We start from the raw sequence: 23,052 nt of genomic DNA, 5'->3' as shown, positions 1-23,052 counted from the left end.
TCGACAACAAATTAGAGGTGTTCATCGATTTTGTCGAATGAGAGCCACACACATCCTTCACTTTTGAGTGAGGAGCTATGACAGAGTGCAAAGATTAGAACCTCCCCAAGTTTTCACTAGACTAGGGAAGAGGAAGATGTCAAATGTTGTACTATGCAATTTATGAATTATGATGATGATTTTCGAAGGCAATCATCATAAATTCATAATAGTTTCCAGATAACTATTGTATTGGGATTTCACATGATGATGCATTTTTGTACTCAATTTGTTTACAAATGAATCAAATTTAATAGAAAACACTCTTGTATTCATTTATGGACTCACTGGATATAATTCTCTTTGAATTTTTCAAAAAAATTGTGTTTTTAAAGAAATTTAAACAATTTTTTAAGTTGCCGAGTTTTTTGCTGAGTTATTACAAGCAGGGTACAACAAAACATGACTAGCATTTATAACTACAAATATGATAATTTTGGGAATTCAATGATTAAAAAAATCTCCAGCAAACAGTGTCACAACTGGAGAATTACCGTAGCATCCGCTGAGAAGATACTGGGTTTCTTCACCTCCATTACTCTCACCAGGCCATGCATACTCTGCACATCTATCTTCATGGGGTAAGCATTCATCTGAGAACTTCTTGAAGAAGTTATATCTTAATCCACAATAATGTCAAACCGACTTTATGTACCTGGGCCCGATGACCCACTTTTGCAAATATAACTTCTCTTCATGACAGAAAATGAGCATTATGACTAAACTTTTGGTTCTGGAGTAGCCCTGTTGGCCCTTCAACTGAGGTGAATTACACCCCTGTAGATATACTCAGTTTCAGAATAATCTTTCTCTGGCTTATGGATAGCAGCATCAAGCACTTTATCTAGAGAACCTTCAAATCTCTCCAATATTGATAACACCCGAGAGATTGAATTTCAGTTAGAGGCATATCAGTGCACAATTGTTGTGAACATTGCTTTACTTGTACCCAAATTTCAATCCATTGTGCTAAAATTGCCTTTTATGATGTCAAATGCATTCAACAAACTATGAGGTGCTGGGGTCTTGAGCAATTAAAAGGAGATCAAACGTTAATAAATATACCTTGTAAACAAATGATAATGTCTCTTATTGCTGAATTTCCTGTAAAACTTTGACTGTTGACAATCACTAGAGATAGAAGAAGATTCCAAGCCCATGCATTATAATATAGACCTGAGAAATAGAGTGGGCTTCAAGGATTTTGGAAGAGGGTTCTTCTAATCCTTCAAAATCCTCTAGTGGGTGTATAGAGGTCACCATTCAATCTCATTGTGGAAAGAGAGTAGAGGAGGCAATCAAGGATAGAATTGCATGGGAAAATGGGAATCAACAACATCAACAATGTTTGAACATGATGGTTAGGATCAAGTATGATGACCCCTATGACAAAAAGAGTAGATGAATGAAGAGACTAAGAATTCAATGGAGGAATAGTCTATTTGTCATAGAGTGGGCAATTAAAGGTGGAAGTGAGGCTAGTGGAATGATTTCTAATGAAAATATTGGAACAATTTTAGAGGACCACACTAGTGATCCTCATTGATAGTGGAAGGAACATTGGTGAAGAGGGTTTTCAATCAACAATGGAGGATTGTCGAAGGGAGATAAATTCATAGTGAAGGTGAGGAAAATGAGTGGAGGGAGTGAGGTAAGAGCCAAGAAAAAGAAAAACATAGCACCAAAAGTCAAAAGTTAGCTTCAGATGAGAGGAGGCACCTTTTGCTTGGTAATAGATGGATTGGTTTTTGGGATTGTTGGTGTAGACGAGGAACTAGTACAAAGTACAAACACTCTGTATTTACTAGAGGACACAAGGATGGCAGGTTGAAAGATGAAGAGAGGCTAGGCATGTTTGGTTGAATGGAAGAAGGGGGATGCTACCAAGGGCACCACCTTAAGTGAGGGTAACCAAGACCTTATGTAATGTTGTTACACGTGTTACTCTTGGATAGCAGCTAGACAAGGGCAACCACTAGAGTTGAAGGTAGATGCCAAGGCCATGCATTATTATATAGACTTGATGGCAAGTGAGAAACTAGAATGGTCTCAAGGATTTTGGAAAAGGGGTTCCTACGATCCTTCAAAATCTTTATTTCCTCTAATGGGTAATAAATAGGACATCATTTGATCCATAACTGATCAAGATAGTTCCTAATCAGCTCACCAATTACAAATTCTTGTAATGTGACTAGTCAATAACAATCTTAAATGAGCAAAAGTAAGTGTTAATAGTCCTTAATACATGGGTCATTCATGCATATGCATACGAACATTATCAAGAAGCAATGAAAATCAAGAAACAATAGCACATAACATTTAATAATGACTTTGACAATCATTTTTGACATGAAAAAACCCGAAATAGGATGAAAACTCTAGATGAGGGGCATCTTCATTTCTAGTATGTACTCATCCAAGTGCATCAAATACAATGTGTAAAGGCTTGAATGCGACTAACGAAGCTCAACAAGAAGTTATAAGAGCTCCAAAGTACATCAGTATGCTGTTTCCTTTCAAAATCCTGCTCCAATGGTGTTCTAGTATACAAATCATCTTGCTCTCAAGGTCAATGCCAACTCATATGCAGCCACCAAAACATTTTCAAATGATCCTCCTGCACGCTTCCTATGAGTCAGAACACACATTCTAATGCTTAGAGGTGGAAATAAAGAGACAAAGCCCTTCAAATTCCTCTATTTGTATGTAGAGAAACAAGTTTTCTGGTTCTTAGAGAAATATTTTTCTTCTCAAGATGAATTTGCTGGGGCAAATGGCTATTTGTTGCAGCATTTTATGAGTTTGTTGAGGCTTTTTGCCTATTCACCACTTGTGTAAGTGATGAACTTGTCAAAAGTGGATAAACACTAAGTTTTCAAACTTGCACACTGGTTGGTTTTTCTCTACAGCATTCTTTGGATCACCTCGAGTCTTCAACAACCTTGTATACAAGTTCTCAATGCTTCAAACCTGATGAAGACTGACTGATTTACATGAAGGGATGTGAAGCGTCTACTTGAGTAGTCTTACTTGACTGAAATGGAGAAAAAAAAATCTTATAGTTTCCATGATGTGAAAATTTCTTCCAACTTCCTCATAAGGGTACCTCATTGCCTTGGTTGGGAGTTGCCCTTTCAACCTAACCAGCCATGTTTTGTGCAATTGCTTGTGGGCTAGTCTCTTATTTTTTCCTATTATCATCTTGTTCAAGCTCTTCCAAAGGACCTGGACCAAGATCTTCTATGAATGGTAAAACCGAACCTTCCTCTTTGCTCAACATTGAAGGCTCAAACGATTGCATATTCTCTACATTAAATAGCAAATACCAAATAGACTTTCATTATATCATTGCAAATCAACTTGCAATGCATTTTCGCTGACTTGTTCTAGAACTAAATAGGGACATGTTGTGACTTTTTTCACACATCGCCCCCTTTGCAAATGGGGATCCCTAGTTTTCACCTTTTAGGGTAGTGTTTTGAGTGGCCAATCTTTGCAAGCCTAGAGTTAGGGGTTTTCAGAGAGTTTTCTAAAAGTCCTTAGGTCAATTGGACCAATCATGATCAAACGAGCATTTTGACATCTCAGAAGTTCTAAGGTAAGCCAAAGGACGAAAAACGCAACTGCTTAGGGCCAATTCTGACAACTTCCTATTTTTGTGGGATTTTGCTTTTTTGCTTTTTGCTTTTTCATTTTTGGCATTTTGGGACCAATCCAAGAAGCAACTTTTTCGCTTGCATTTTTACTTTTTTTTTTTCAGCGTTTTTGAAAGTTGACTTAGGATTGGGTCATTCAGGTCATGGCAACAAGGTTCTTGTCTTCGAAATGAAAAGTTTTTATCTCCAAGTATGAAAAGCAAAGGGAAAATCATCTAGGTCAGGCGTTGATCCAAAAGTTCTAGACAAGTATGGCGATGAGCAAGAAAATCCACAAGTGTTTATGGCAAAGAGAGTTTCTAAATGGAGAAGGCAATGACTTGTGCAATGGCAAACTCCACCCAAACTTCAAGTGCAATGACTTGTGCAGTGGCAAACTCCACCCAAGCTTCAAGTAACATGACATAACTACACATGAGTTCTGCCAAGGTTAAGAAGGAAATGACATAACTACACGAGTTCCCCCCTAGGTTGGAAGAAAGTGGCGTGACAACAGATGAAGTCCGCCTTACACATGATGAAAAATGACTTACAGCCAATTAAAGTCTACCAAGGCCAGGAAGAAATGACTTGACAAGGTGCAAACTCCGTCCAAGGTATAATGGAAAATGTCTAACCATGTGCCAACTCCTACCAACACATAGCAAAAACAGCGCGACAACAAGCAAACTCCTACCAACACATAGCAAAAATGGTGTGACAACAAGCAAACTCCTACCAACACATAGCAAAAACGGCGTGACAACAAGCAAACTCCTACCACCACATAGCAAAAACAATGTGACAACAAGCAAACTCCGCCCTACACATAGCAAAAACGACATGACAACAAGCAAACTCCTACCAACACATAGTAAAAGCGGCGTGATGACAAGCAAACTTCTACCAACATTGAAAGATCCATGACTAGAAATCTTATCCAAACTGTTGATTGTTTTCAAATTCAAATTCTTTGACCAGCGAAAAGTGTTTTTTTGGAAGTTTGTGGTTTTTCAATTTTTTGTAGTTTTTTTGATTTTTGATAATACATGGAAAATAATAAATGCAATACAATAAATAAAGAACTGATGATAGTTTTCAGACTTCTGATTATTAATTGTAGCAAGTACAAATAAATAATAAAGAGGATTCTTGATAGAATTAAGCTGTTCAAGGCCTACCAGGAGTCCAACGCTGGCGTTTGAGGGTGGAATTTGAGCCTGAATGAAGCAGTGACTGAACCAAGCACCTCCAGCTGCTACTAATGGCTGCAAATGACTTTATTTAACTCTAGGATAATCACCAAAAACTAATATTGAAGAATTATTCAGACCCAGTTGGAATTCCAAATTCTTGCCTGGCAAGATCCCCAAATTATGTCTCTTTTCCTCAATGATTTACTGCTGCTGCCCAAATCTGATGTTTCCTTCACACCAAACCAACTATGATCACTTATTTATACCCCAACAATGAATTCACACACAAATGGAGGAGTCAAAACCCCTCAGTTTATTTAATGGAAGCTAGAGGCTTCCTTAGGTGGTATGGCCAGCTACCTGGAGAGGTATGGCTGCCATAAATGCAATTATTCTGCTGTAATAACCCTTAAAGCTGATCAGACCTGTGATTAGTGCCAATATACCCCTGTCACAAGCAATAAACCCCTGAATTATGACCCTGAATGGCCAATTATGAGGCATCCAATTGATGCCGCCCAGCTAGAGATGTGTGGGTTTCCATCCAAACACCTGCAAATTGGAGATTGCTGCCCCCAATCTAATCTCAGACCTCTGCAAATCGTGCAGACCTGCTAAAAGATGAATAAATTCACAAAATAAAATGAACATGATGAGTCTCCAAACATCTCCCAACACATTTATTCATCCTCAATCCTAATTCGACCTCTTTTGGCATCTTTCAAAGATTCCTTTAGAATCTTCATTCCTCTAATATGTTCAATCAGCCATGAGGGTTGTTAAGTCATTAAAGTGGGGCCACTTTTGGTTAATAAACAACTTTGGAAAATGTGCCTTGGTGAAAACATAAAGTTTTTTAATAACTTCTTACAACTTATTTACTTTTTCTAATTTTACTTTAACATAAAGTTGTTTAATAACTTCTTATAAAGTTGTTTATTTACTTTAAATTATATTAACTTACCAAAGTCATAAAAATGACTAAGTATAGAACTTCCTTTTGTAAGCAACTCATCTCCAACCACTAAATTCACCTGTGGAGATGAATGACAGGTGAATCTCCATTCTGGTAGATCACTCACGAAGTGGGGACAATACAAACACACAACAAAAACGGTGTGACAAGCAGCAAACTCCTACCAACACAGAGAAAAAACAGCATGACAACAAGCAAACTCCGCCCTACACATAGCATAAATGGTGTGACAACAAGCAAACTCCACCCGAGAAAGGTTTATAATTTAAAGTCCGCCAAGGCCAAGAAGAAATGACTTGACAAGGTGCAAACTTTGTCCAAGGCATAATGGAAAAAGTCTAACCATGTGCTAACTCCTACCAACACATAGCAAAAGCGGCATGACAACAAGCAAACTCCTACCAACACATAGCAAAAACAGCGTGACAACAAGCAAACTCCTACCAACACATAGCAAAAATGGCGTCACAACAAGCAAACTCCTACCAACACATAGCAGAAACGGCGTGACAACAAGCAAACTCCGCCTTACACATAGCAAAAAATGGCATGACACCAAGCAAACTCTGCCTTACACATAGCAAAAACAGCATGACAACAAGCAAACTCCTATCGACAAATAGCAAAAACGGTGTGACATCAAGCAAACTCCTACCAACACATAGCAAAAATAGTGTGACAACAAGCAAACTCCTACCAACACAACAAAACGGCGTGACAACAAGCAAACTCCACCCTACGCATAGCATAAGCAACGTGACAATAAGCAAATTCGCCCAAGAAAGGTTGATATTGGCATGGTAATACATGAATTCCGCCTTGAAACTCAGCCATGAAGAAAATTTCTTAAGACATGATAAAGTCTGTGCAATATGATGGAAATTCCTTGTCCAAGTAGCAAGTCCACCCAAGGAGAGGATAAGAAAATTGGCTAAGTGTTGATACCTTGGGGAGAATTTTTTTTAGAATATTGGCTAAGTGTTGATACCTTGGAGAAAATAAAATTTGAAAATTTGGTTTAGTGTCAAGGAAATTCCCTAAGCAAGAAGCAAGTTCGGCAAGGAAGATGAAGGAAAATTCGGCTGTGTTGGTAATTGAAAGAAAAGTTGAAATCAAGTGCCAAGTTTGCCTAAGAATAGCCAAAATTCCTTGTCCAAATGTTAATTCCGCCTTAGGAATAAGAAAAATTCTTTGATCCAACATCAAGTCCGCCCATCTCAAGGTAAGAAAATGTCTTAAGGCATGGTAAAATCCGCCTCCCACATGTAGAAAACGTCTTGAAACATGGGAAAGTTTGCCCAAGCCTTGTTGAAAATGTCTTCGCAAGGCATGAATTCTGCCCAAACAGTTAAAAAAATTTCTCAACCACATGCAAAGTACGCTTAAGGAATGGGTAAAGAAAGTGGTTTAAGTGTTCGCATTTTTGAAGGGAAAAGTGAGAATTTTGGCTAAGTATAAAGAGATGAGAACAAATTCTAAAGTCAAGATGAAGTTTGCCTTGGAAAATTTCAAAGTTGCTTATCCACACATGAAGTCCACCCTAGGCTGGATAAATGAGAAGTCTGGCTAAGGGTGAAAGCAAATGTGGAAAGCAAAGAGAAATTTGCCCAACTATTGAAAGGAAAATGGAAAGATGATTAAAACAAAAGGTGAAAAGCATGAGGAAATTCACCTGTCTTGGAAGGGAAAGAATTTCAGAAAATATGGCCAAGTGTTGAAAAAGTTCAAAATTGAAAATTTCCAAGATATCTTCTGAGAGAATTTCAAAACCAATATCCACGCTTGAGGTCAAAGTTGGAGTGATTTAATAAAGAATTTTCCAAACTTACAAAACAACTTTCACTTCAAATTGTCTTGTTTTTTTATGCTTCTTAGGGGCAAATGCTTCAATTTCCAAAATTTTCACAAGTTAAAATTAACCTTTGAAGATTTCTTTAAACTTTGCACTCTAGGATGGGAACAAACATCCAACCCCCTTATTGTTTTTTAACTTAGAAAGTTTTCATGATTTTCAAGAGGTAGATGTCAGCTCAAGGAGTACTTTCAAGGAAAGTTCAAATGAAGCTCGCTAGCAAGGGAGCACAACTAGAATCTAAAATCACTTCAAAATGGAATACCAACCTTGGTCATGTTGAATTCAAAGACAATCAAGGAAAGATTGAAGAGAGAAGAAGAAAAGAAGAAACAATCCAAGTAGTCCAAGACAAGGACATGGACATAAAAAGCCAAAGTTCAGAGCAACTTCTTGGTGCAGGGGCACCCAAAGGCGTTCTTATTTCTTTCAATCATGTACAAAGGTGTCCAAGCATGTCATAGGATGAGCTTTTGATGTTTAGTTTCTAGATGATGTTTGATTTTAGTGTTTTGTGCATATTTGCCATGTAATAAGCCCAAAGGCTACCAAGGTTGGTCAACTTCGTCAAAGGCCTTAGTTGGGCACTTAATTCATGTTTTTTGGTGTTTAAGGGTCACATATGTGTTGTAGGTCCACTTTATATTGTCATCATGAAGGCATGTTTCATGTTATGCTTTGTAGTAAAAAATTGCCATGTTGCATTAGGCAACATTGACAATATTTTCAAAAAAATGGTTGGCAACGGTTAAGAGGCTGTGCTCAACGGTTGGAGGAGGTTGTAACTTGTTCCAAGGCATGATATAAGCCTCCGGAACTTCTTATGGCTCGGTTGGTGAAGAAAAATAACAAAAATTGCTTTCAAACCTATCAAAAAGTGTCTTTTTACTGCATTTTTGCTGCAAATCTGAGTGTTTACGGAATTTTATGGCTCCATCAATGCTCTGAACCATTGGGAAATGTGTGGCAGTGAATTACCTTTCATTTGAATCCAGTGGGAGGGTCTGAAGTGATCGAATAAGAGAGATATTGAATTTTCTTCCTCTCTGCTTGGGAGTTTCCTAGAAACCAGGTTTTGTATGCTAAAAAGCCCATATTTCATCATTCCACCGTGGGAATGGCCTAGAACTCTAGGGAATGATGAAATAACATGTATACTACTTGTTTCATTTGGATTTGGGAGCATGCTATTTTTAAGATGATGCCCTAGACTTGGCATGCTCTATGTGACAAGTCTGTGCAAGGGTAAATGATTGCCAAAACCAAGGACAACGGACCCAAGAGTGATGCCAAATGGCATGAAAGTAATCCTTAGACATGTTCAAACCTTTTTTAAAAGGTTATCTTGCAAACCAATTTGCTGTTGAAGGTTTTGTTTTCGGGAAATATGTATATCTTATGTTTTAGTAGTAATGTCATTTGTTAGTAGTTAGTTAGTCGACGGGTAGGTAGTTGGAGTCGCGACGGTTGTGTCGCACCCCTTCGGCTGTTATATATCGTACTACCTGCGGGTATTGAAGTATGTGATTTTGGGATGACAGATAATACTATGAACATTGTATACACTCTGGGTTATTAATGGAAAGCTTATTCTTGCATTCATGTTGCACTATTTATTTCTGCATTACTTCTGTACTCTTCCTGTTTACCCAGTGAGGCAAACATTTGGCGCCGTTGCCTAGACATACTTGGGAACGGAAGACGCGGATGGCGCACGGACACGATGGGCCTACCTGTTGGTGAGATAAACCCAGAGGCCAATGATGCGCGAACAGAGCTCTACACAGGAGAAGACACTGCAACAAGGGAGTTTTCAATTCTGCTCCAGGTAGCCATCGAGACCTACGTTCGACGAGAGGCGACGGAGGCTGAAATCCCACCAAGTGCCGTGTGGACAGCATTGGAGGTTAGCTCAGAAGTAAATCGATTGATGAACCACCTCCCTCGGTTGCTTGCACAGGCATCGCTGGCACAACAAGCTCACTTGGAGGAGATTGCCCAGGAAGAGCGACGCCAACAAATCCTTCAACAGTACGAAGAAAGCAGCCGACGGGAAGCGGAACGGGATGGCGCCAGGCCAGGAAGGAATTGAACCTTGAACCTTCTATATTCAAATAAAAGTGTCATTGACACGAGTTGTATCTGACGAAATGAATTAATAAAGACGTGTTTTGGTTTATGTATTGTGAATTATGGAAATGTACGACAATTAATGCCCAACCTATTGAATAAAGATAGAAATAAAAAAGTAGAAACGGACGAGTGGGAGGCCGCGCAGAGGGCCTTGATTTTGGAACAGCAAGTAGAACGTAGACGGAGGCTGAGACAACTTGCCGAAGGACGACCTGCTGAAGGGTGGCCCGAAGGGAACCAAGGAGGTGTCACGGAGGGTGCAGAAGCTGAGGGAAATTTCTACGCATCGCTAGAACACCGTAGGGTGTGGAGCCACAAAGAGTTTCTGGAGGAAACAAGGTTACGGCGGAATTTAGTCGAGGAGACTCGAGATCTGTTTAGAAACTTATCCCTTACACCACGAAGTGAGGATCACCAAAGGGAGCCAGGAGTGGGCACGGGTGAGAACGAGTGAGAACGAAGGGGAGGACAACCGTACGACTGTAGGTGCGACACACGGCAGGCAAAACACCGTACCCCCAGTCACCCACACAGGACACGCCATGGGCGCCGGAGGGAGCGACGCAGGGGCTCAGACACAACCACAACCACCTCAGGGGAGACGACCCCCATCAATGGCGAGTAAACAAAAACTACCGAAGTTCAACGACGACGGGAAGGAAGATCCCGTCTGCCATTGTCTAATGTGCGAAACCATATGGTCAGCAAACGTTGTTACCGATCAAGATGAATGGGTAACACAATTCCCAGCAACCTTGAGGGGAGTGGCCATAGACTGGTACTCAGATATGGATAAGGCCAAAGTCAGCACGTGGCCCGACCTGAAGGAGTTTGGGATAGAGTTCTACCTCCTGAGAGATGACAACGAAATAGTTGCCGAAATCTATGGAACAAAGTAGAACAAGAACGAGACTGTCCGAGCCTATAGTCGGCGGCTGAAGGAACTATTGGAAAAAATGGAGAGTCAACCAGCGGATGGGTTGAAAAAGAGATGGTTTGTGGAGGGACTGAAACACTCCCTCCGAAAGAAGATGAAAATTGTTCCACTGACATTGTACGAAGACACATACTATAGAGCGATGGATCTTGAGAGCGAGACCAAGACATCGAAGAAAAAAAAGAAGGATAGCTCGTCCGAGGAGGATGACTCTTCACAGGAAAGCAACAGCGATGGTGAGGCTGGCAAACGGGTGCAAGCGCTCCAGAAAGACATGGAGTGAATGAGGAGGGAATTCAAAACAATGAGAAGCACTGGTCGGACCGAAGGGGACATATGGTGCACTGAGTGCAAAGAGGAGAGGCATACAAAGGGTACTTGCCCGAAGAAGGCATTCTGCGAGATTTGCCAATTGATGGGACACTCCACCAAGGAGTGCCCATACAACATGAAAACCTGAAGTACGCAAATGAACCAGGTGCTGTTCACGGAGCAGGCCACAACATCCGCACCAGTGGGTATGGGCCAACAAACTAACACAACGACATCATCTGGAGGATATTGGGATAACAGACGCAGCGGCGGAAGAAATAACAACAATAACAATAACAGAAACCGGATCCAGTATGACGCCAAGGGCCGGCCAATGATCCAGTGTAGGGCCTGCAATCAGTGGGGACACTTCGCCCGCGATTGCACAAAGGAAGCCACCCCTCAACACCTCTGCCGATGGTGCGGGCCAGGCGACCATGAGGACGCAAATTGCCCGAAGCTTGGTGTAAACCTTCTAAACATAGAACCCACGAAGGCGGAGGTGTTGGCAATCACAAGGGCGCAGGCCAAAAAGGGTGCATAGGGAAGCAAGAGACGAGATCACAAAGGAAATGGTCGCACAAGAGTAGAACAACCACCAGACCGCAAGTCTGCTACGGACGAGGGGAGAAGAGAAAATCTTACGGCAAATATTGCAGATGGAGGTACCCGTGAGAATTCAAGACCTCCTGGAGACCATGCCGCAGTTAAAAACGGCTATTTTAAACTCTGTACCCTCACAGGTGAAAATGAGGGAGGTCGTGAGCCCCACAGCCGACCCTGCGTTAAGGGAGGTCCTAAGCCCCACGGTCGACCCCATGTTGTTGGTAGTCAACAGCGGACGCCAACCGGCGGTGGTAGAAATGGGCATACTGGGGACTACCTTGACAGACACTATTGTGGACAGAGGGTCAGGAGTAAATGTGCTCCCAGAAGCGACATGGAAAAAACTGGGAAAACCTACGTTGTGGCCCCCCACGTTCAACCTACTAGGGGCAGATCAACATGGGATTAAACCCCTTTGTACCCTCATGGGCCAGCAAGTGATGATTGGCACGCAGCCATTCGTGCTGGATTTTGTTGTAATCCCCCTGAAGTAGAAAGGGTATGACACCATTCTCGGGCGTGGGTGGCTCATTGCAGCAAAAGCGAACCATAACTGGAAGCGTAATACCTTTTCCTTGGAAAATGTGGGGAGGAAGTACGTGATCGATCTCCGTACGCAGATGGTGAGTGAGGAGTTAGCATCCTCCTCCGACTCGGAATCGGAGGGAGACCAGTTGGGGGAGGGCGGAGACGGATGCCGCATGGAGCCTAGTGACGAAGAGGTGTTAGAACTGGAGGCATGCTCAGGGGACGACGGGGACTCCTTGAATGGTCTCTTCCATTGGCAAATGGGAGACTATGAAATATTTACACCCTTGTGCAATGTTTTGAGCATCGAGGAAGAACCAGATATATTTCCCCCAAAATATGGCGAGTACAAGGAAGGGGAGGCCTTGATGAACGAGACACCGACACACCAATTCCTGAAGGGGGAGCCCATTAAATACCAGGAAGCCAATTTAAAGGAGACAAACCTTGGGGGGATGAGTGACCCCAAGATCATCCTTGTCGGAGATGACTGGAATCCAGTGCTGAAGGCTGCAGCCCTCAAAATTTTCCTTGAATACAAGGATGTCTTTGCATGGACGTACAAGGACCTGAAGGGCGTCTCCCCAGAGTTATGTGTACACCGAATAACATTGGTACCGAGAGCCCAGCCGGTAAGGAAGCGGCCTTACCGTATGAACAAGAATTATGTTGCACGGGTGAACGATGAAATTGAGTAGATGTTGGAAGGGGGCATAATCTTCAAAGTTTAGACAAGCGAATGGGTGTCTCCCATTGTGATTTCCCTCAAGAAAGAGGCCAATCAAATCCGGATCTGTGTAGACTTCCGGTGTCTGAACGCTATCACTATTAAAGACCTGTTTCCCATACCCTTCACCGATAGCATCTTGGAGGAAGTAGTTGGACATGAAATCTATTCCTTCATGGATGGGTTCTTTGGGTACAACCAGATATCCATCGCGGAGGAAGATAAGTTGAAAACAACCTTCGTGGTGGAGGACGGTGTGTATGCATACAACCGAATGCCCTTCGGTCTATGCAATGCACCTGCCACCTTTTAGCGCATCATCTTGCACATCTTCGACAAGATGTCGGTGGGGAACTTCAAAGCCTTCCTGGACGATTGGTCTATTTACAGCGGATAGGACATCCACCTAAAAACCCTCGAGGAGTGCCTAGATAGATGTCGGAGGGCATGGTTGGCCCTCAATCCGAAGAAATGTAGATTCATGGTACCATAGGGAAGATTGCTTGGACACATTGTGTGTAAAGAAGGATTGAAAACGGATCCGGACAAGATTCGGGTAATAGTAGAAATGGAACCTCCTACGGACGTCACGGGGATAAAGTCCTTCCTTGGTCATGTGGGGTACTACAGGAGGTTCATCAAGAACTTCACTGAGGTGTCCCACCCGTTGGATAGGTTGACATGGAAAGGGGAACCATACATTTGGATAGAGCCTCATAGCAAGGCCTTTGAAGAGCTGAAGACAAGGTTGATGGGAGCACCCATACTGGCATACCCGAATTGGGATAAGGAATTCCACGTTCACGTGGATGCCTCAAACTATGCCATTGGGGCTACATTATCCCAGGTAGGAGGACACGGGTTGGACCACCCCGTTTATTTTGCCAGCAGGTTGCTCTCGAAGGCTGAAAAGAACTACAGTATCACAAAACGCAAAGCCCTTGGCATGGTCTATGCCGTACAGAAATTCCGTCATTACCTATTGGCTACACCATTCACATTTTACGTAGACCATCAGGCACTCATGTACTTGGTAAACAAGCCTATTATCCAGGGTAGGATAAGCCGTTGGCTATTGCTACTACAGGAGTTCACATTTTCAATTGTGGTAAGACCAGGGCGAAGTCATGTCATAACCGATCAACTATCTCGGATTAAGTCGGGGGAACCTCCAGAGGGACTAAATGATGATTTTCTGAATGCGCACTTGTTCCAAATAGCCGTACTTCCTTCATGGTACAAGAAGATTGGAGAGTACCCGTCAACGTCCCGATTTTTGGAGGGTATGCCTCCAGGGGAACGAAGAAAGCTCGTATTAAGGAGCAGGACTTTTTCGCTCATCAATGGTTTACTCTACAAAATGGGGCCGGACCAGGTATTAAGGCGTTGTGTCATGGAGGAAGAAGTCTCGAGCGTATTAAGGGAGGCACACGAAGGACCCGCAGGTGGACATATGGGCCCAGACACTACAACCTGCAAGGTGCTTCTAGCAGGACTGTGGTGGCCAACAGTACATCACGACGCCAGGGAGTGGGTCGTGGGGTGCGACACTTGCCAATGGGCGGGCAAACCTCTGAAGTGGGACTTCATGCCCCTCAACCCGTCGCACGCATAGGAACTCTTCGAACGATGGGGACTCGACTTTGTAGGGCCTCTTAAGGCTAGCCGCACACGACGATGCCGGTACATTGTGGTTGCGACGAAATACTTGACTAAGTGGGTGGAGGCGAGGGCTCTCCCGGATAACTCTGCAGTAAGCATGGCTAAATTTATCTATGAACAAATCATTTTGCGATATGGTATACCTATTCAGTTGACCAGTGACCGGGGGGGCCACTTCGTGAACCATGTCATACAGCTGTTGACCTCAGAGTTTAAGATTTTTCACTCATTATTGAGCCCGTACTACCCACGTGCCAATGGCCAGGCCGAGGCCACAAACAAAATATTGGTATCGGTAATCTACAAGTCCTGCGGAGTAGAAAAGGAAGATTGGGAGGAGAAGTTACCCTCTGTACTATGGGCCTACATGACGACTTACAAGGTGACCACGGGTCAGACTCCGTTCCAACTCATGTATGGGCAGGAAGCGGTGGTGCCAGCGGAATTCATGGTGCCAAGCCTTCGCATTGCGGTAGAGAACAAACTCGGGGATATGGAGAGCCTAAGAGAGAGACTGTACGCCTTAAGCCAGTTGGACGAAAAAAGAATGATGGCACAATGGGCCACAGAGGCAGCCCAGCAAAGACGGAAGGTCTGGCACGATAAGCATCTTCGGCGAATGAAGTTTACTTCAGGGCAGTTAGTGTTGAAATTCAATGGGAGGAACAAAATCAAACCAGGAAAATTTAAAGTGTGATGGCAGGGGCCTTCAAGGTACGCTAGGTCAATGCCAACAGGGCGATCAAGTTGTGGACGCTCGACGGGAAAGAGATACCAGACGCCGTCAATGGGTCGAAATTAAAAGTTTACCACGAACGGAGGGAACTTGGACCCTCCAATCAAGATATTTGACAATATTTTATTGAGTTAAAAAATAAAAAAACCAACAGGGGCCACCGTGCGGGGGACCACCGGCGGTGGGAGCACCAACGGTGGAACCACCGTGCGGTGATAACATTGGCGGCGGACCACCGACAGTGGAACCATCGTGCGGTGGGAACACCGACGGTGTGCCCACCGACGGTGGAGCCACCGTGCGGTGGAGACAACCGTGCGGTGGACGCCCGCACTTAAAAGCCCCACAAATGCAAAACATAAATAAATACCCCGCAACACAGCCCACGCAAGGGAAAAAAAAGAAGAAGAAGAAAACCCACAGCCCGCCCACGCACGAAGAAAGACATGCAGCCCAGCCCCGCACAGCAACGCAGCTATACACAACCGAAGAAGGTGGTTATGAAGGTGTCCAACGACCGCACGATTTTTAACCTGAAATCAGTTATACCAGAAATTAATGGAGTCAGCGGGGAAATAAAGTTGGAAAAAACAGTTACAGGCTTCCTCTAGTAGCAGCCAGATGGATAGCAATACCAGGGTCTTATCGTCAGGCGTACGTGTTGCGGGCAGCACCATGGATGCCAGCACCCGACAGAAGCAAAAGCAGAAAGCACCACAAGCTGCCATAAGTGGGAAAAATACATTAACACCTCAGAATATCACCTTTGAAGGCCTGAATGGGTGGGAATGTCGGAAATGGTGGCAGGACACTCCTGACAATGATCTGGTGAAGCAAAACCTCCATAAGGCAGAAGGGGAGTGGGCTATTCGGATGCCCGTGTTTCCTATCCGCGAGTATGAGGGTGCCCTACGGTTCATGGTGGACACCTTCGATAGACACACGCACGAGTACTTTTGAGTACCTCGGGAGGGATGTCACCATATCCTTCAAAGCGGTGGACTTCACGAGAGTATTTGGCATTCCAGGTAGACATGGTAGGAAAATAGAGTTGAAGGCTAAAAAGATGAAGCGGGAGGAGGAGCATTGGATTAAATTAATATCTAGGAACTTGACGACAACAGAGCTGGATAGCGTGGCTAATGCCACGAAGGGACGAGGGATCCGTAAGACCTTTGTTGTAGAGGGCCACTGACGGTGTATTATGGATGTCATTAAGAGTAGGTTGACGGGATCGGGTAGGGGGTCGGACATCGCCCTCCCTCAGATTATGCTCATGAACGGGCTGATGAACGACACGGTGTATGATTGGGCCACGTTGCTAGCAGAGTGCATGTATGAGTTCTTGACGATGCAGCATCGCACATTCTATATGCCCCACTATGCTATAGGGTTGTTCTTGGAGGCCACGCGAGAAGTAGTGTCGGAGGCAGAGTTGGAGATACGGCCGCAGGGACTGTTGGTAGCGGGTGAGCCTCCTATCATGTATTGGAGACACTTGGACATTGGGCACTCTTCCGCGAAGCGGAAACGGGCGGTAGATATGGCCTCAGGGGAACCTGATAGCGGGAGGGATTCCAGTAGTACAGAGGATTCAAAAGCGGAAGACGAGGAGGATGATAGCAGTAGGGCGACGGAGGAGAGGGTCCTTTTTGCCCCACCCCTGCTACCGATGGGCACACTTGTGATATCATTTGGAGTGGGCGGAACCTTTATTCGGGCATTTGGGCAGAGCCGCACGCCAGTTACACTTGGCCCCATCCAGCAACAGGTAGCATCATCGGGACTGGGCCCAACCACGAAGGCACTTACCGAAGACATGGCAGAGTCACGGATGGAGGAGTCGCCGCATCGAGTAGTGGTCGATGAGGAGCAGGGGCTGAGGGAGGTGGTGGATACAGAGCCTCAGGTGCGGTTGGACGTTGTGGGGACTGAGACAGTGGTGACTGTTTCTGCCTCTTTGTTGGAGGAGCCCATGACAGCGACCCATCCCCCGGTCGTAGAGATGCGTACAGACCCATCGGTCGTAGCTATGGAGAGATGGTTGACACAGCGATTTCAGATGACATTGGTACAACCCGTGGGAGCTGCTGTATTCTCACCTTGTCGGGAGACTAGAGCAGAGGTAGTCGACTTGGACGATTCCTGTGGCAAGACACATGTACCAGCAGTTGGGCATGAGGCAGGAGAGGTCGTCTCTACCATCCAGGAGCAGGAGCAGGGGGATGGTATGCCTCTAGTGGCGGAGGAGGTACCTTCACACTAGCAGGATGCGGTTGTGTCAGTTCCGCCAGAGACTTCACAGCCTTCGGAGTAGGAGGGGGAGGACATTGAGGCCTATCTAGCTGACATGGTGACGAGGGGTAGGCGGGTGGTGGCCACTGCCCAGATGCGAGCATTGTAGCAGGTTGTGGTGGAGTTAGAGAGGGCCCTATAGTTTATGCAGGTGGGCTGCCCCGCAACCTTTGCTACATGCTTTGAGTCTCAGGGATGGCCGAATACTGAGACAGATGAGATGCTCCAGGCTTGGATTGTGCATCAGCCCATTGTGGAGAGTCGGGTGACAGCAGTTGTCTGAGAGATTGAGCAGGTCTACCGAGATGCCTACTATGCACTAAGGCGTACACAACATGAGTTTGCGGTCCGCGAGGCTGCTAGAGTCGAGCTGGAGAGGGATGTGGCCACTCAGCAGGCCTCGTGGGCAGCAGAGAGGGCCCAGTTGTTGGCACAGCTTGAGATGGCCCGCGCAGAGAAGGCAGAGGTAGAGACTTGCCTGTCGGCGGAGCAGAGTGTGAGGAGCCTCGTGCAATAGAAGTTAGAGGCAGTCACTACCGAGAGGAGCCTGTTGTAGACTCGATTGGTCGGTATGACGGAGACCGCGGATACCAAAGAGAAGGAGCTGCTGGAAGCCGCGCATATGGTGAAGACGGCTTTGGAGAAAGTGTTGGTGGCGGAGCGGGATGTGACTGCACGTACTCAACAGGTTTATGAGCTCCGCGCTCGCTTGGCGGCCCAGACACCGGCATCTCAACCTTCTACTTCAGGGACGCTTCCCCAACCCCCTCCTTAGTTTTCTCTGGATGTATATTTTTTATGGGTTGCATTGTCTCCATTTTTGTTGTTAGTCGTCAGAGACGACTTCTTTTTTGGGGGGGATGATTGTCGGGAAATATGTATATCTTATGTTTTAGTAGTAATGTCATTTGTTAGTAGTTAGTTAGCCGACGGGTAGGTAGTTGGAGTCGCGACGGTTGTGTCGCAACCCTTCGGTTGTTATATATTGTACTACCTGCGGGTATTGAAGTATGTGATTTTGGGACGACAGATAATACTATGAACATTGTATACACTCTGGGTTATTAATGGAAAGCTTATTCTTGCATTCATGTTGCACTATTTATTTCTGCATTACTTCTGTACTCTTCCTATTTACCCAGTGAGGCAAACAGGTTTTTACTCAAAAATTCCCAAACCAGCTAGAAAAGGGCAAATAGGCCTAAATAGGGTTAGGGTATTTTTAGACCAAACCCAGATGCAAATCTTTGAAATCCTTTGAAGCTTCCAAAAGGGTATTTGAATATCAAATTTATTTTGTGTCTTGTTCAGGGATTTTAGAAGTTAAAGGAGATAAACAGTAAACAGAGGCCTAATGCTACTAGCCCGATTTACTAGGTTGATAAGGTCAAATTGCACTTGGGGGTTGTAAGGGTTGGTTAAAGCCTATCGAAACTTTGTGTTGATCAATTAAAACATGTTCAAGGCCATACAAATGAGTGTCTTCACCTTTTGAACAAAAATCCACTTGGTAGGGGGGGTTTGTGAAGTGAGTAGGCTTGGTAAAGAAGGGTAGTTGGAGTAGGGGTGAGTGAACCTTTGTTTGCTCAACTTGTCAGAGTTGTGAAGATCCTTGGAAATGATCAGTGACAAGATTTCAAGACCTTTGGAAGGTCATTAAAGTTGGACCATTGGATGGTGCCAAACCAAGACACTTGAGAAGAAACCAAGACCCTTGAGAAGAAACCAAGACAATCTACTCATTTGTCCAATCCCTCTGCATCACTTCTTCACTTTACAAATCCAATCTAGAAGCAACATTTTAACAAGGCATCTTCATTTTCGTCCATTGAGGATTGTTTTTGAAAACTAGAAACAGATTGGATAACCACTTTTTCCACATGTGAAGATGAGGTGTATGTTTTGTTAAGCGTCACAATGGAAGAGGTTAATCCTCTTGTGTCCAGGTTCATCGAATATGCCACCACAGAGAAGGGATAAGGATGCATTCTTTTAGAAGAAAGCTCCCTGTGCCACATGTCTTTCTTTTGTTTGCTCTTATTGGATAAGTATTGTAAACCCTAGTTAAGGTATCTGTGTTTTGATCTCGACCGTTGATCTTTGTTTGATCTGGGCCTTTCGTTCATTAGCAAAACTCTATATAAGCCCCTCTTCTCTCATTTGTATGGGAGAGATTGGTGAAATTGTTGCTTAAGACTATTAAGATAATAAAGTTCATATGCATTGCTTTGAATCTCTATGTTATCTTGTAGTTGCGTGGTTTCATATTTTCTTCAACATAGAATAGAATTTGCTTTATAAAAGTTGTTAAACAAATGCAAGATTTGATAGTATTGATTGGTGAAATTGTTGCTTATACTTTTGATGAACAAATGATTTTTGTTCATTATGCAAAGTTAGCCTGAGCGTATTTTGTGGATGTTTAAATTCTGCTTTGGATAAATATTGTTCATTTTGATGGTATTATTCATAGTATGAAAACCTTAAGCACAACACTTGAAGATTGCACCTACTTTGTGTAGTTGTCCTAGTGTGGCGAAGCAAAGTGTGGTTATTAGTTTCACCCAATCATTGCCATCTCTTAAATTTCTAGGAGTAGTATAGAATTCCTAAAAGGCTAAAACCCTTTCCCCTTTACCTTTTTTTTAAAGTCTAAATTGAGAAAATCCCAAAAGCAAAGTAGAAAGTCTTCATTGTGAATGAAATTCCCAAGTTCCCCTTGGATTACTAGCATACATCACAAAAAGAACTATATCCAACATTAAAGTCGCTAGTTCGCAGTAAAAACATTCGAATCGCCATATGATCTTCTTTGCGATCTTAGCATACGTGGTGATTTTACTCAAGAGAGGATAGAGCATCTTTTGGGCATCTTTATTCTGTGTTTTTTATGTCATAAAACATGCACCAACAGGACCATACCTTAGTGGTTTTATCTTCCTTGCTGCATTTTGAAAACTATCTTTGACCATTTATAACCAGATTATTATCAGCCTCCTTAAACTTATGCTTGGTGTGGTGTTGGCAATGCCTTCACTTATACTTCTGTTTTGTGCCCTTAAGATTTTCTTGAAATGTTCTCAATTCCAATCAAGCAATATTTTGTGCAATTTTATGATTTTTTGTATTTTTTTTTGCTGAATTTTGAAAACCAAACCTAATTGGAATAAAAAATAAAAAAATGTCAACAATTGATTGGAAACACTTAGCAAATTTTCATTTGCTGATACAACTTTTCATATGATCAATCTCATCAATTACAATTGCTAATGTAAACCATAGGTTACTCCAAACAGTCATTTGAATTAAAATAATCATACCTGTTGTGACATTTTCACACATCGCCCCATTGCAAATGGGGACCCCCTTCTTTTTAGGCCCTTTCGGTCTTTTGGCTTTGATTTTTGGGTCTTTTTCACAGCAGTCTCGTCAGTCTCTTTGCTTTGCAAGTGTTTGGGGGTCATATTGATCAAGTCTGCTCTTCGTTTGGTGAGTTTGGTGAAGTCTAGGGCCTGTTTTGTCTTTTTTTAGGGTTTTTGCCTTTTGTCCTAGATTTTAGGGGTTTCCGTTAGGGTTTTGGAGAAACTGAACACACGACTGGAATCAGGACCCTTCAAGGAATCTCCTAGTAAAATTTGAGCCCAAACAGAGCAACTTTCTATTTTTAGAAAGTCCCTATTTTTAGGGATTTTTTCGGGTCCCGCAATGTTGTCATTTTGCCAAAAATCAAACTTACTATTTTTAGTAATTTCTATTTTTAGTAAGTTTCTATTTATAGTAAGTCATTCCTACACCCTGTCTAGGGGTCGGACGCAGACATTTTGAAGGTTTCTATTTTTGGAAAGTCAGTACTAGCAGGGTCAGTCAGATAAGGCGACAAGGATCATACGCTCGCAAACATTTCTAATTCCGATAAGTCAGACAACAGACAGAGAAATTGATCAAGTGCTGGAAGCCTATGCCTAAAATGGAAAGCTCAGAAATTCACCAAAATGAGGAAGGCAAGGACAGATGGAAAATTCCATGAATCCATGGCATAGTGGAAATTCCGCCCAAGTATGCAATTGGGCGCCAAAATGAGAAAGGCAAGGACAGATGGAAAATTCCATGAATTCATGGCATAGTGGAAATTCCACCCAAGTATGCAGTTGGGCGCCAAAATGAGGAAGGCAAGGACAGATGGAAAATTCCATGAATCCATGGCATAGTGGAAATTCCGCCCAAGTATGCAGTTGGGCGCCAAAATGAGGAAGGCAAGGACAGATGGAAAATTCCATGAATCCATGGCATAGTGGAAATTTTGCCCAAGTATGCAGTTGGGCGTCAAAATGGGTCAGGCAAGGATAGATGGATAAATTTCATGAATCCTCCACATAGAGAAAATTCCGCCCAAGCTAAAAGTTGAAGTTTCGTCTAAGGCATAGAATCCAAGGAGTCAAGGAGGAATAAAAAGAAAAATTCCCCTCGGGCAAATTTTTCAATTTGCTATTTTTAGGCACCGAATCTCGATGAAGTATGGAAAATTTTATATATTTGGAATCGGGGTGAAATTCTCCATCCAATGAACTTGACTCCTAAATTTTAGGAGGATCCCTAAAAAATAGGGATGTTGAAAAGAAGGCATGGACAATTCACAAAAGAATGAATTCCTTCCTCAGGAGGAATTTCTGCCCCAGCTTTGTGGAGGGCGCTAGAATGAAGAGTGCATGGAGAAACAGGCAAATTGCAAGAGTCCTTGACCAAGGCATTTTAGCGCCCAAGTGAGAGAAGGAGCGCCAGATAGAGGGATGCAAGGAATCCATGGAATTAAAAGAACTCCCCACCAAGTGTAAAATGCCGCCTAGGAACATAGGAGTGCGCTAAAATGATCTTCTCATGGGGACAATGCACAAAGAGATGAATTCTTTCATCGGGGAAGAATTGCACCCAAGAAGAAGAAATTCCAGGAAAGGTAAAAAATTGACTAAGTGTTTGAAATTTCTTCCTTCAGGGCATAGTTCTTGGAAATCATGAAAATTAGCTAAGGTATGAAGAATTTCCTTCCTTAGGGTAAGGAATAAATTTCTTTCCAAAGGAGAATTCCTCCACAAGAAGAAACACATCCAAGGATGAATTGAAGATAAAATTTCTAAGGCAAGGAAGGAATCAAGGATGAACTAAACAAGAAATTTCCCCCAGGAAAAGTTTTTAAAAATCCTTTCCCAGGCATCAAATTACATCCAAATTTAAAAACTTTTTACATATTTGGATTCGTAGGAGAATTTTCTCCCTCCTGGGCCGTGGAACCCTAATTTGGAAATTTTCCTAAAAAATAGGAAATGTGCAAAATTGATGAAAAACCTTCTCTGAGCAAGGAAAGTTGAAGAGACTTCAGGAAAATTCTTCCTGAATCAAATTTTCCCTCTCCAACAATTCCAG

The 23,052-nt window shown here is 43.2% G+C and overlaps 2 protein-coding genes across 7 annotated transcripts in view; both read left to right on the top strand.

The window, feature by feature from the left end:
- The window catches only part of LOC131029545 (pentatricopeptide repeat-containing protein At5g16640, mitochondrial), a 107,531-nt gene that overhangs the window by 5,208 nt on the left and 79,271 nt on the right, over window positions 1-23,052 (top strand). The window lies entirely within an intron of this gene.
- LOC131875983 (uncharacterized) lies at window positions 14,961-15,871 on the top strand. The gene is made up of 2 exons (XM_059220735.1): window positions 14,961-15,119; window positions 15,494-15,871. The coding sequence occupies exons 1-2, from the start codon at window positions 14,961-14,963 to the stop codon at window positions 15,869-15,871; spliced, it is 537 nt and encodes a 178-aa protein (XP_059076718.1).

This window comes from Cryptomeria japonica, chromosome 5, assembly GCF_030272615.1.
Source record: "Cryptomeria japonica chromosome 5, Sugi_1.0, whole genome shotgun sequence".
Lineage (NCBI taxonomy): Eukaryota > Viridiplantae > Streptophyta > Pinopsida > Cupressales > Cupressaceae > Cryptomeria > Cryptomeria japonica.
Note: the sequence above shows the minus strand (reverse complement) of the source record. Positions and strands in the feature narration are given on the sequence as shown.